Source organism: Aethalodelphis obliquidens, unplaced genomic scaffold (assembly GCF_003676395.1).
Source record: "Aethalodelphis obliquidens isolate GAN/ISIS:26980383/991018 unplaced genomic scaffold, ASM367639v1 scaffold8, whole genome shotgun sequence".
Lineage (NCBI taxonomy): Eukaryota > Metazoa > Chordata > Mammalia > Artiodactyla > Delphinidae > Aethalodelphis > Aethalodelphis obliquidens.
In genome coordinates this window covers 47,755,233-47,768,130 of record NW_020837952.1, presented here as the reverse complement: position 1 = coordinate 47,768,130, position 12,898 = coordinate 47,755,233, and the positions used below count along the sequence as shown (strand labels likewise).

The 12,898-nt window shown below is 38.3% G+C and overlaps 1 protein-coding gene across 2 annotated transcripts in view; it reads left to right on the top strand.

Moving 5' to 3' along the window:
* Window positions 1-12,654, top strand: part of SLC41A2 (solute carrier family 41 member 2) — a 130,785-nt gene extending 118,131 nt beyond the window's left edge. For both annotated transcript variants that reach the window (XM_027107413.1, XM_027107414.1), the window contains one exon: window positions 9,238-12,654. In XM_027107413.1, coding sequence (XP_026963214.1) covers window positions 9,238-9,423 — 186 coding nt within the window. In that variant the 3' untranslated portion in view covers window positions 9,424-12,654. The remainder of the gene's footprint in view (window positions 1-9,237) is intronic.
* Window positions 12,655-12,898: the final 244 nt, after the last annotated feature.

The window sequence follows — 12,898 nt, the reverse complement described above, 5'->3', positions numbered from 1 at the left end:
TTTCTCTCATCAGTGTCTTATAGTTTTCTGCATACAGGTCTTTTCTCTCCTTAGGTAGGTTTATTCTTAGGTATTTTATTCTTTTTGTTGCAACGGTAAATGGGAGTGTTTCCTTAATTTCTCTTTCAGATTTTTCATCATTAGGGTATAGGAATGCAAAAGATTTCTGAGCATTCATTTTGTATCCTGCTACTTTGGCAAATTCATTGATTAGCTCTAGTAGTTTTCTGGTAGAGTCTTTAGAATTCTCTATGTATAGTATCATGTTATCTGCAAACAGTGACAGCTTTACTTCTTCTTTTCTGATTTGGATTCCTTTATTTCCTTTTTTACTCTGATTGCTGTGGCTAAAACTTCCAAAACTATGTTGAATAATAGTGGTGAGAGTGGGCAACCGTGTCTTGTTCCTATTCTTCATGGAAATGGTTTCAGTTTTTCACCACTGAGAATGATGTTGGCTGTGGGTTTGTCATATATGGCCTTTATTATGTTGAGGTAAGTTCCCTCTGTGCCTACTTTCTGGAGAGTTTTTATCATAAATGGGTGTTGAATTTTGTCAAAAGCCTTTTCTGCATCTATTGAGATGATCATATGGTTTTTCTCCTTCAGTTTGTTAATATGGTGTATCACGTTGATTGATTTGCGTATATTGAAGAATCCTTGCATTCCTGGAATAAACCCCACTAGATCATGGTGTATGATCCTTTTTATGTGCTGCTGGATTCTGTTTGCTAGTATTTTGTTGAGGATTTTTGCTTCTGTGTTCATCAGTTATATTGGCCTGTAGTTTGCTTTCTTTGTGACATCTTTGTCTGGTTTTGGTATCAGGGTGATGGTGGCCTCGTAGAATGAGTTTGGGAGTGTTCCTCTGCTATATTTTGGAAGAGTTTGAGAAGAATAGGTGTTAGCTGTTCTCTAAATGTTTGATAGAATTCACCTGTGAAGCCATCTGGTCCAGGGCTTTTGTTTGTTGGAAAATTTTTAATCACAGTCTCAATTTCAGTGCTTGTGATTGGTCTGTTTATATTTTCTATTTCTTCCTGGTTCAGTGTCAGAAGGTTGTGCTTTTCTAAGAATTTGTCCATTTCTTCCAGGTAGTCCATTTTATTGGCATATAGTTGTTTGTAGTAATCTCTTATGATCTTTTGTATTTCTGCAGTGTCAGTTGTTACTTCTGCTTTTTCATTTCTAATTCTATTGATTTGAGTCTTCTCCCTTTTGTTCTTGATGAGTCTGGCTAATGGTTTATCAATTTTGTTTATCTTCTCAAAGAACCAGCTTTTAGTTTTATCGTTCTTTGCTATTGTTTTCTTCATTTGTTTTTCATTTATTTCTGATCTGATCTTTATGATTTCTTTCCTTCTGCTAACTTGGGATTTTTTGGTTCTTCCTTCTCTAATTGCTTTAGGTGTAAGGTTAGGTTGTTTATTTGAGATGTTTCTTGTTTCTTGAGGTAGGCTTGTATTGCTATAAACTTCCCTCTTAGAACTGCTTTTGCTGCATCCCATAGGCTTTGGGTCGTCATGTTTTCATTGTCATTTGTTTCTAGGTATTTGTTGATTTCCTCAGTAATCTCTTGGTTATTAAGTAGTGTATTGTTTAGCCTCCATGTGTTTGTATTTTTTACAGGTATGTTTCCTGTAATTGATATATAGTCTCATAGTGTGGTGGTCGGAAAAGATACTTGATACTCTTTCGATTTTCTTAAATTTACCAAGGCTTGATTTGTGACCCAAGATATGATTGATCCTGGTGAATGTTCCATGAGCACTTCAGAGGAAAGTGTAATCTGCTGTTTTTGGATGGAATGTCCTATAAATATCAATTAAGTCCAGCTTGTTTAATGTATCATTTGAAGCTTGTGTTTCCTTATTTATTTTCATTTTGGGTGATCTGTCCATTGGTGAAAGTGGGGTGTTAAAGTCCCCTACCATGATTGTGTTACTGTCGATTTCCCCTTTTATGGCTGTTAGCATTTGCCCTATGTACTGAGGTGCTCCTATGTTGGGTGCATAAATATTTACAATTGTTATATCTTCTTCTTGGATTCTTCCCTTGATCATTATGTAGTGTCCTTCTTTGTCTCTTGTAATAGCCTTTATTTTAAAGCCTGTTTTCTCTGATATGAGAATTGCTACTCCAGCTTTCTTTTGATTTCCATTTGTGTGGAATATCTTTTTCCATCCCCTCACTTTCAGTCTGTATGTGTTCCTAGGTCTGAAGTGGGTCTCTTGTAGACAGCATATATATGGGTCGTGTTTTTATGTCCATTCAGCCAGTCTGTGTCTTTTGGTTGGAGCATTTAATCATTCATCTGTCAGTGGACATTTAGGTTGTTTCCACGTCTTGGCTATTGTGAATAGTGCTGCTGTGAACATAGGGGTGCATGTATCTTTTTTTTTTTTTTTTTTTTTTTTTGCGGTACACGGGCCTCTCACTGTTGTGGCCTCTCCCATTGCAGAGCACAGGCTCCGGACGCGCAGGCTCAGTGGCCATGGCTCACGGGCCCAGCCGCTCCGCGGCATGTGGGATCCTCCCGGACCAGGGAGCAAACCCGTGTCCCCTGCATCGGCAGGTGGACTCTCAACCACTGCACCACCAGGGAAGCCCTATCCTTAATTTTTTTCAAGTGTTCCGTCACAACTATCACCCACCTATAATTAGTCCCTTCCCCCAACTCTGTTATTTCAGATAATTTACCAATTTGCCTTTATCCTGGGACTTCATTTCCAGAGCCGTCCACCCTCTAGCTCTGTCTGGACTCTGTCGCCAGCCCACTGCACAGCTCTTCCCCTGGAGGTTTCCCTCACTCTCTCTTAGGTTGGCACTTCTATTTTCTGGATCTCAGGTCTTTCTCTTTCTTGGTTTTCTCCCTCATTTTGCATCAAAACATTTTCAAGAAAGTTCCAAAGAGAACATGGGATAATTTTTCTGAGTGCCTGCATGTCTTAAGTTGACTGTAGTTTACCCTCAACACTCAGTTGATAAATTGGGCACAGACTTATAGACTGGAAATACTCTTCTCTCAGGATTTTGAAGGTATTGCTCCCTTTTCTACTAGTGCAGCTGTTGAAGAGTCAGATTCTTGTTACTCATATATGACCTGGCTTCTTTTAATTCATAGCAAATAGTTATTATGTTCTATGTGTCCCGCACTGTTCTAAGTGCTCTGCCCTGTTTAATGCTCATCTCATCATCTCTATGAGAGAGGGACTGTTTTCCCTATTGTACAGGAAGGCAACTGAGGCATGGAGAGGTTAAGTAGCTTGGAGGTGGGAGAAGGCTGTTGACTGGGCACTTTACTGTGGAGGATCTGGGGTAGTTGGCCATTTCACGGGGAGCCCTCCAAGTTTGAACATCTAACCTCCTCTCTGGGGAGTTATACTCCCGCCTGCCTCTGTTCTTGGAACAAAATAAAGGTCTGAAAGAATCCCACTGTTAACTGTGCAGACTTCCAATTCATCCTCATCCTCTGCCAGTACCTCGTAGTGTCTGGTCCTTGAGACCTGAGTCATTCCCATTCAGTTTCTCTAGAATACATCCCTTTATTCTCCCACCTGGGCAGGACAGTTGAAAGAACGATGAGAGATTGCAGACATTTGCTTACTCCATTCACAGACTTTTATTTTTTTTATAGTCAAAACTTTTATATTTAGAATTAGCCAGCTGGACACAGTTTGAATGATCCCAGTTTTGTTGGCAACATCCAAAGCATCGTAGTCAGGAGCCAGTCAAACATATGCCTTCTTCTCTTGGTCAGGCCTGATCAGGGTGTTGACCTTAGCCACATCGTGTCATAGAGCTTCTTCACAGCCTGTTTAATTTGGTGCTTGTTGGCCTTGACGTCCACAGTGAACCCCAGCGTGTTACTGTCTTCTGTTTTCTTTATGGCTGACTCAGTGGTGAGGGGCAACTTGGTGATGGCGTAGTGGTCAAGCTTGTTTCTCCTAGGGGCGCTCTTCTGAGGATATGTGGGCTGCTTCCTGAGCCACAGTGTTTTGGGCCATCAGAAGGCGGATGACATCCAGATCTTTTTTTGTTGCTGTGGATGCCTTTCAACACTGCTTTCTTGGCCTTCAAAGCCTTTGTTTTGGCTTCAGCTTTGGGAGGTCAGGGGCTTCCTTCTTCCCCTGCGGCGCCATCTTCGTGAAAAGTCATTCACAGACTTTAAAATAATCCTTTGGTGTTAGCCTCAGCGCTACTTGGTCCTTACAAGTCCAAGCTTGTCATGGATTCTGCAGGGCACACTTACTGCCTTCCTTTCTCAGGCATCCCCTTGGGTAGGTATTTAAGTAGTAGGCCGGGCAGCCCTGGTCAGTGAGTTGCCGCTGCCCCAGCTGCTTACACTTTGTATTACGAAACACAAATGTACAGGAAATGATAGGAAATAAGATAACCATGTAATTACCACCCAGCTTTATCAACCATTAGCAAATTATTTAAGCAACTATTTCAAAATGCTCAATAAAAATACGTCATACCTATGGTTGGTGCCTCCTAGATATCCCTTCCTGGTCTTATTTCATTCTCTTCCTAGCAGTTATTAGCATTCTAAATTGGTATGTATCATTGCCATGCATGTTTTTATACTATTGCTACAGATGTGTGTATCTATAAATAACGTATTTTTAATATTTATAAACCTTATTAGAATCATTTATTTATACTGCTTTTTTCATTCAGCCTTACGCTTTTGAGACATACTCATATAAATTCATGTAGCTTTTTCATTCATTTTATTTATTTATTTTTCAAATATTTATTTATTTGGTTGCACCAGGTGTTAGTTGCAGCACATGGGCTCCTTAATGGTGGCTTGCCAGCTCCTTAGTTGCAGCTCCAGGGCTCCTTAGTTGGAGCTTGCCAGCTCCTTAGTTGTGGCATGAGAACTCTTAGTTGCAGCATGCATGTGGGATCCAGTTCCATGACCAGGGGTCGAACCTGTGCCCCCTGCATTGGAAGCGCAGAGTCTTATCCACTATGCCACCAGGGAAGTCCCTCTGTTTCATTCATTTTAGCTTCTATATAAGTGTTCAGTTGTATGACCTAAGAGTTAACTTAGCCCTTTTTGTTTCAATAGACATTTCAGTTTATTTCCAATTTTCGGCTTTTACAACAGTGATGCAGTGAATATCCTTGCACATCTCTCTTAGTATGCATGCATACAGTACACCAAGATATTGATCTTCCTGGTCCTTGGGTAGCCACATGGGACCTGGGCCCAGCAGAGCCCCTTAGGCTAGCCTCCTCTAGCCTACATAGTTTTATCCTTTTAGGGTTGCAAGAGGGGAAAAAATCATTGTTTCTAGTGGAATTGCTGAACTAAGGAACTGCACATCTTCACACTTAACACGCAGTGCCGCATTGCTCTCCAGAGTATTAATAATTGTGCATGTTGCCAATGTGGAGTTCTTTTTTACCAAGACAATGTACTTCACTGATGGATGAGAACTTGGGCTTTAGTGTTAGACTAAACTTGAGTGGATGAGTTTGAGCCTGACTCCCTATGAGCTGCGTGATCTTGGGCAGACTTCTCATACTCTATAAATGCCTTTGTTTCCTCATACCTCAAAGAGGGATAGTAAAAATCGATAGCATTTTACAGAGATGTTTTGAAAATTAAATCAGTTCATACACGTTAACCTCTTTGAATACCGCATGGCCCCATAAAGTGCCATTTCAAAAACAATGTTCACTATTATTGTTGTTTAAAAGGTGATTTCTGTCAGTCAGATGGATATGAAATGGAGTTTAGTGTGGTTTTAATTTGCATCCCCATATTATTAGTGAGGTTGGGCATCTTTTCATATGTTTATTAGAGCTTTAGGTTTCCTCTTCTATTCTGTTGAATTGTTTCTTTTTCTAATGAACTGTAGGAGTTCTCTGGATATTCTCTTAGTATTTGAATACTAATTTTTTTGTCAGTTATGTGTAGTGAAGAGATTTTTTTCCAAGCCTGGGGCATGATTTTTAACTTTTATTTATGGTATTTATTGAACCACAGGAATCTTTAATGTAAGTTATAAACAGTTCCTTTAATATATTATGCATTTTATTTATGAAATCATTCCCTACATCAAGGTCTTAAAGACCTTCTCTTACATTTTCATATAAAACTTTTTGAGTATTGCTTTTTTTTTGGTAAGATATGCCTAGGCAGATATTGTTGTTGTTTTTTTTTTAATAAATTTATTTATTTATCTATTTTTGGCTGCGTTGAGTCTTCATTGCTGCACGCGGGCTTTCTCTAGTTGCGGCGAGCAGGGGCTACTCTTTGTTCCATTGCGCGGGCTTCTCACTATGGTGGCTTCTCTTACTGCAGAGCCCGGGCTTTAGGTGCACCAGCTCAGTAGTTGTGACTTGTGGGCTCTAGAGCACAGGCTCAGTAGTTGTGGTGCATGGGCTTAGTTGCTCCACAGCATGTGGGATCTTCCCAGACCAGGGCTCGAACCCGTGTCCCCTGCATTAGCAGGTGGATTCTTAACCACTGTGCTACAAGGGAAGTCCAAGTATTGCTTTTTATATTTGTCTTTACCTGGAATTTATTTGGGAGTATGAGGTAAGGATGCCATTTTAGTTCTGTTTTGTGTTTGTGGACCATATGGTCTCTGTCCCAACTACATAATTATGTCATCGTAGTACTAAAACAGGTTTCTTACCCTCTCTGACTCACCTTCTCCAAGTGAACGTTAGAGATGATAACAGTACCTACTTAATAAGAAGGTTGTGAGGATTAAATAATAGACTAAATACACAATAAGTAAGCAAACGGGTAGAGTTGTGTTCCAATAAAATTTTATTTACAAAAAACAGGCAGCAGGTTGAATTTGGCCCATGGGCTATAGTTTGCCAACCCCCATTCTAGACAAATCTCCCATTCAGTGTGAATGTTATACCACGAATTAGTAAATTATATATCACATATGTATGATGTATGTTATATAAATTTATATAAATATACTCATATTATTAATATATAAATACATAATGTTATAAAAAATATACAATATGGATTTGTTTGTATTTCCTGCCAATCCCAGAGAAAATAGCTACCCTCATTCTCTTTAAAAATTTTGTTTCCTCCAGCACATATTACTCACACAATCAAAAAATTTCTTTATTGAACCTTCATATACTCCAGTAATACAGAGTTTACTACATAATTCGTTACATATATAGACAGCCCAAATTGTTTTTTTTTTTTAAGTTGTTTTGGTAACTTTTGGTAACTTTTACCCTTTACCCTAAAACTCTACCCTATGACACTGTGTGTTATAAGCCAGTGTCTCCTGACACAATAACCTTCTTAAGTTTACATCTCCTGCCCTCCTTGCCCAGGACAAACAGTTCTTGTTCTCACAGGAGTCCCTTATATGAATGACCTTGTCTCCCGATGATTTTTATGCCCTCAATCAGATATCAAGGGTCTACTTTGTGAGCTAGTCACTCTGCTAGGTGCTGGAAGCACAGGGGTTAACAAGTTCCTAACACACTGCCGAGTTGTGGCCTGACCCATCCAGGGTCCAGTGGGTGACACTCTCTCGGTCTGTACACTATGCTTTTATTAATGTAACTTGAGACTGTGCTGCCTTTTTACGTTTCTCTTCATCTTCCTAAACTGAGGCTCTTATTAATCATCTCAAAGTAAGTGTGGCAGATATGAGGCCCGTTTTGGTTTTGTTCTCCTCAAATGAGGAAATTGAGGGTTAATGGTAAGAAGCTTGCCCAGAGTCATATAGCTGATAAATGGCCAAAGTGGAAATCAAATCCAGATCTTATGACTTCCAAATCCAGGATTATTTCTAACATTCCATGCTTCCTCCACACGCAAAACAGATTGTCCTGAAGAACAGGACAATATGATTCCAAAACAGTCTTTGCCATGAAACACTAAGGAAGAACCAGCCTCATACAAAAGAAAACAGGACTTAAAGTACAACCTCTCTCTCTGACTGATGTCCAAAGACATGTGAAGTTCCCTCCTTTGGATTAAGTATATGGCTCTCAGCTTGGACAAGCCACCGTCCTTCCTGGTAAAAGTGTCAGAGCAAAACCACAGCACAGAAGTTTGGAACCCAAGGCAGACACCTCACCTTCATGGCCTACTTGTCAGAGTAGTAAAAGGTCACAGGCCCTGGGCTCGGCTAGACCTAGGCGGGCTTCCTCCTATACGTACCAGTGTTCTCACTACCACAAATAGCAAAGTAATAGCAATGACACGGTTAAAATCAACTAATGGCAGACGTCTGTTGAAAGTGTATTGTGTGCCAGGCACTGAATTACTCAGTCTATTATTTAATCCTCACAACATGCTCATGAGAGTAGATGCCGTTATCATCTCTAATGTTCATTTAGAGACATAAAGAGGTTAAGTAACTTGCCTATAGTTAGCCAGCAGGTATAGAAATATGCTCTTAACCAGTATCCTGTATTTGCCAACTTGTCCCAAACCAGTGAATATTAACCTCTCTAATCCCAAATCCCTTTTAATACTTTAGGTGTTTGAAAACTAGAGAATCCTCTTACTCTAAATGGATGAAAGAAAAAAATCATTTATCTGATCCCAAAATTCAAAGCATTACAAAGGTCTTAATATTCCTGATATCCTAGAAAATACTTACTTATATCACCTTAGTGTTTGAATAGCCCTTTGAAATATTTTGACCCTACCTATCTATAAATATATCTGTATCTGTATCAACAAGTCATTCCTCAGTGCCCTTACCTTCTGGTGACTGTTCTTACCATTGAAACGAAGTTTTCCTTGACAAGCCACCAATGGCCTTATAATTAGTAAGTAAACGGTCGGTTCTCCATCTTTATTTTATTTGATTGTACCTGCAATAGGAGAATGTTATTCCTTATTTTTATTTCCTTCTTCGTATGTCTTCTTCTTTCTTCACAGATTTATCATATAGGAAGAAGTTGAAACAACAGTGGTTTGGCAAAATGTACAATACTATTAAATATAAGGAACATGGTGGTTTGGGGAAGGCTAGAAGAAAATGAGAAGATACATGTGACAAGTGGAAGAAAAATATTAATTGCAGCAATACATAGTATTTTTCTTGTGAAAAGAAAATGTTGCTGTCAATTAACTCTTTCTTCTTTTCCAGTGAGGTTCTTGACTTAGACGCATTCTGTTCCCTTCAGAGAGCAGTGGCTTCGGCTTATGGCCGTGTTTACTGGGCTAGGACCGTCCAGGCGACAGGAGTAACCTTTGGTGCTCTCTTCTAGGTGTTTACCTTGCTGTGGATTGCTGACTGGATGGTCCATCATTTCTGGAGGAAAGGAAAGGACCCGGATAGCTTCTCCATCCCCTATCTGACGGCACTGGGTGATCTGCTCGGGACAGCCTTGTTAGCCTTAAGTTTTCATTTTCTTTGGCTTATCGGAGATCGAGATGGAGATGTTGGAGACTAATAAATCCTACAAACCGCCCTCAAGTTACCAAGAAGGAAAACACAAAGACAACCACTTATAGCTCTTTTTCAAAAATTTTATTTCAGTAGTTTGTCTTCTGCGAGGGTAATCTTCAGTTGGCCCTGATTCCATTAAATGACCTTAACATTTTATTTTTAAAGAATTTGTGCTGAAACCAGAATGAACAGTATTTGTGCTGCTTTTCATAGAATAAATGATAATTCGACATAGACATAGACTCAAGCTCTGAAATAAATAGGAAAGAATATAGGATGTTTACAATGAATAATTTTAAAACCACAGACGTAGCAGAAATGTAATGTATTACTGTTTAACTCATAATGCCACGTTAAAGGAAACAGAGTTCTGGTTTAGCCTTTCTTGTCTCACAGATGTGTTGTACTGCAAAGCAGACTTTAAAATGAAAGGAGCCCAACCAAGCTTGTAACAGTTCTAACTATGCCCACCTCTCTGCCAGCTGAGGATCCATTTATCAATTACTTTGCTCCTAACCTGACCTCAGTATGTTCTGCTGAGTGTGAGATAAACTCACTTTTACCTGTTTTTATGAATCCCTGTGCTGATGCTAATTTAATTTCAACTCTGCAAGTTCTTGGCAGGCTACCCTTTAAACACAGAATGGCCTTTAATGAAAGCAATGGGTCTTTTTTTTTTTTTGGCCATGCCATGTGGCATGCTCTTAGTTGCCCGACCAAGGATCAAACCCGTGCTCAGAGTGCTAACCACTGGACCGCCAGGGACGTCCCATCAGTGGGTCATTTTTGATCATTGATTTGTTGAAAGAATGTTGATCTTTTTCTGAAGACTTAATAGTCCAAAATAAGATAACCTGAGCTGTGTTTGTAGAAACAAGATGGTGTGAGAAATCGTGCGTGCTTGTGTGCGTGTGTGTGTGTGTGTGTGTGTGTGTGTGTGTGTGTGTGTATGTATGTGGTGTGAAAGAGAGAGACAGAAGCTTTTGATGGAGAGCTAAATCTTTGCTAAAAATTGTTGATAGCAAAGATCATAGTGGGATATTAGCATTCTGTGGTTATTCTTTAGCGTGTTTTATTGGTATGCTTTTGTCATGCGGTGCAAAAATTTTGCTACTGGCCAGAATTTAGTATTTGTTACCTACCTTATAATTAATACTTTCTTTTCATTAAAAAAAACTGTACCATTTAATATAACCAAGCTATCATAAGATTTAGAATGAGCAAATGATTCATTCGCTCCTCTTAAGAACTCGATTGAAACTGGTAGGCTTACCATTTTAAAGGAGAAATCGGTGGGGTTACTTTGGTTATTTTTCATGCCTGTGCACATCATCTGTTTGCACAGGCTGATTTCTACGTGGGAGACTATCAGGTACACTGCTATGTTTCTCAAATATTTTTCTAAAACTCTGATTGTATTCTGAACACTTGACCAACACCTTAGTCATTCAATAGGTAAGCATTTTTATATTACATATAGTTCATTTTTTTAAAAATGCAGTGGAATCTCTCAAGACTGTCAGATATTTAATAATTTAGCTGATAAAGGGAAGAAGAAATGCACATTGACTTTGATCGTGTGGTTTAAGTTGTCAATTAGTGTTAACATTATATAAGTAGTAGGTTGTTTATAAATATATTGGGGGAAGTGTTCCTATTAAGCTCTTTAAAATAAGGGGACTGTGGTTTAGAGTTATATATTTTTGCTTATTTTGAAACTTTATTCCACTCTTCTGCCTTATAATGAAGCTGCTGAGGCAGAGAACTGAACTAATTATAGAATTTCTCCTTTGGAGAGTTATATTGTCACATAGTGAACATTCTTATAAAAGAAAGAATGATTAAGTTGATGAATATTTAGCTGCAAGATTTTTTATTTTTAAAATATCCATGAATAATTTGATTTTATTGTAAAGCATTTGTAAATTACTTATTTACATTTGGGCTATATGATTCAGAAGGATTTATGTTTCCCAGTGATTTCTAGTTTCATTTTTTTAACCTAAACAAGTGCACAGCAAATCACATTTTTAAAGCATTTACCAACAACTTTAGTGCATTACATATTCCAAAACACATTCAAATACATGTATTATTTAGTACTCACAACAGTACATGTGAAATAGGTCAGGTAGGTATTCCTATCTCTATTTTACAGCAGAAGAAACTGAAAATCAGAGAAGGTACATTTTTAATGTTGCACAGCTACAGAGTACCCACATTGTGATTAAGTACAGGTCTCCAGTCTCCTAAGCCAGTGCTATTTCTGTGACTCTCCAAATGTACCAAGAGTACCTAACTCATTAACTGAGAGGAAATCAACTAGAGAAACAGGATTTTCTAAAGTAGAATAGAGTATTGCTACATCTCTCCAATTTCAGACAGGGAAATCTTCATTTAATATATCTTGATGGTAAGTATAGCCAACTCTAAATTATTCAAGTTCCTAAGACCAAGGAAATCAAAGATAAATGAATACTTTGGAAGAAAAAAACAATGCCTTATTTCATAGAATATTTAATTGCCACCACCCTTCCCAGATCTAGCCATTTTCCATGAGATGCTAATAGATAACTAGGATGACTGATATGAGTTCTGTCCCCTCTCTCTTTTGCTACCCAATCTTGGTTACAGCAACAAAATGTCTAAAAGACATGTAATGGGAAAAAAAATAAAGACATGGAAAAATCAGTCACCAATCAGCTGAATTAATTTATAAAAGAGGTTTAAATTCCTTTTAAAAAATTTTACCGGTTTTTTGAAAGCCTTCACATAAGTATGGAACCAATAAGATAACTTTGCCTACCCACAAAAATCATTTATTATCAGTCTTACATACAGCGAATTCACAATATTTATTTTTATACAACGTAAGTTTGCTTTCTGAACTTCTTCCCTTCACGAATTTATCAGGCACTTTATTTAAATACAGATAGTCTTTTCAAAGACATTTTTTGTTTTTCCCTACAATCATTTTTTTCTTTAAAAAATAAAGTTTCTTAGAACCTAATACAATAGAAACTGATGGTAATGTATCTTCTGGGAGACATCAAAAATTCCACGACGTAGACTATCAATGATGTAGCCAAGTGAAGTACATTTTGAAGGGCCTTTCAGTAATTGGGCTTCCTTGCCTTATAATATAGCTCTAGTATAGTATACCCATTTATAAAAGGCATCTGCCATCTCTGAATTGTTGTAAACCAAATAATAAAATTTAAGATGTATTTACCCAGCCTTGTTGTATTTACTTCTTGATAAACCAGATGAACACTGAGCCTGTGTGGAACTCACCCAGAAGAGACTGGGTGGTCCGTGTATATACGTTGTGTTTATGAGCATAATAAATTGGGCTTTGACCATACCTAGAGCTCCACTCCATTGCTTTACCACTTTTTCGCTGTTAGGTTCTCTCCTCATTATTCAGCTTAGGTTCTTTGGCCCATCAACCAATACATCCTCAACTGCCTCCTTCATAC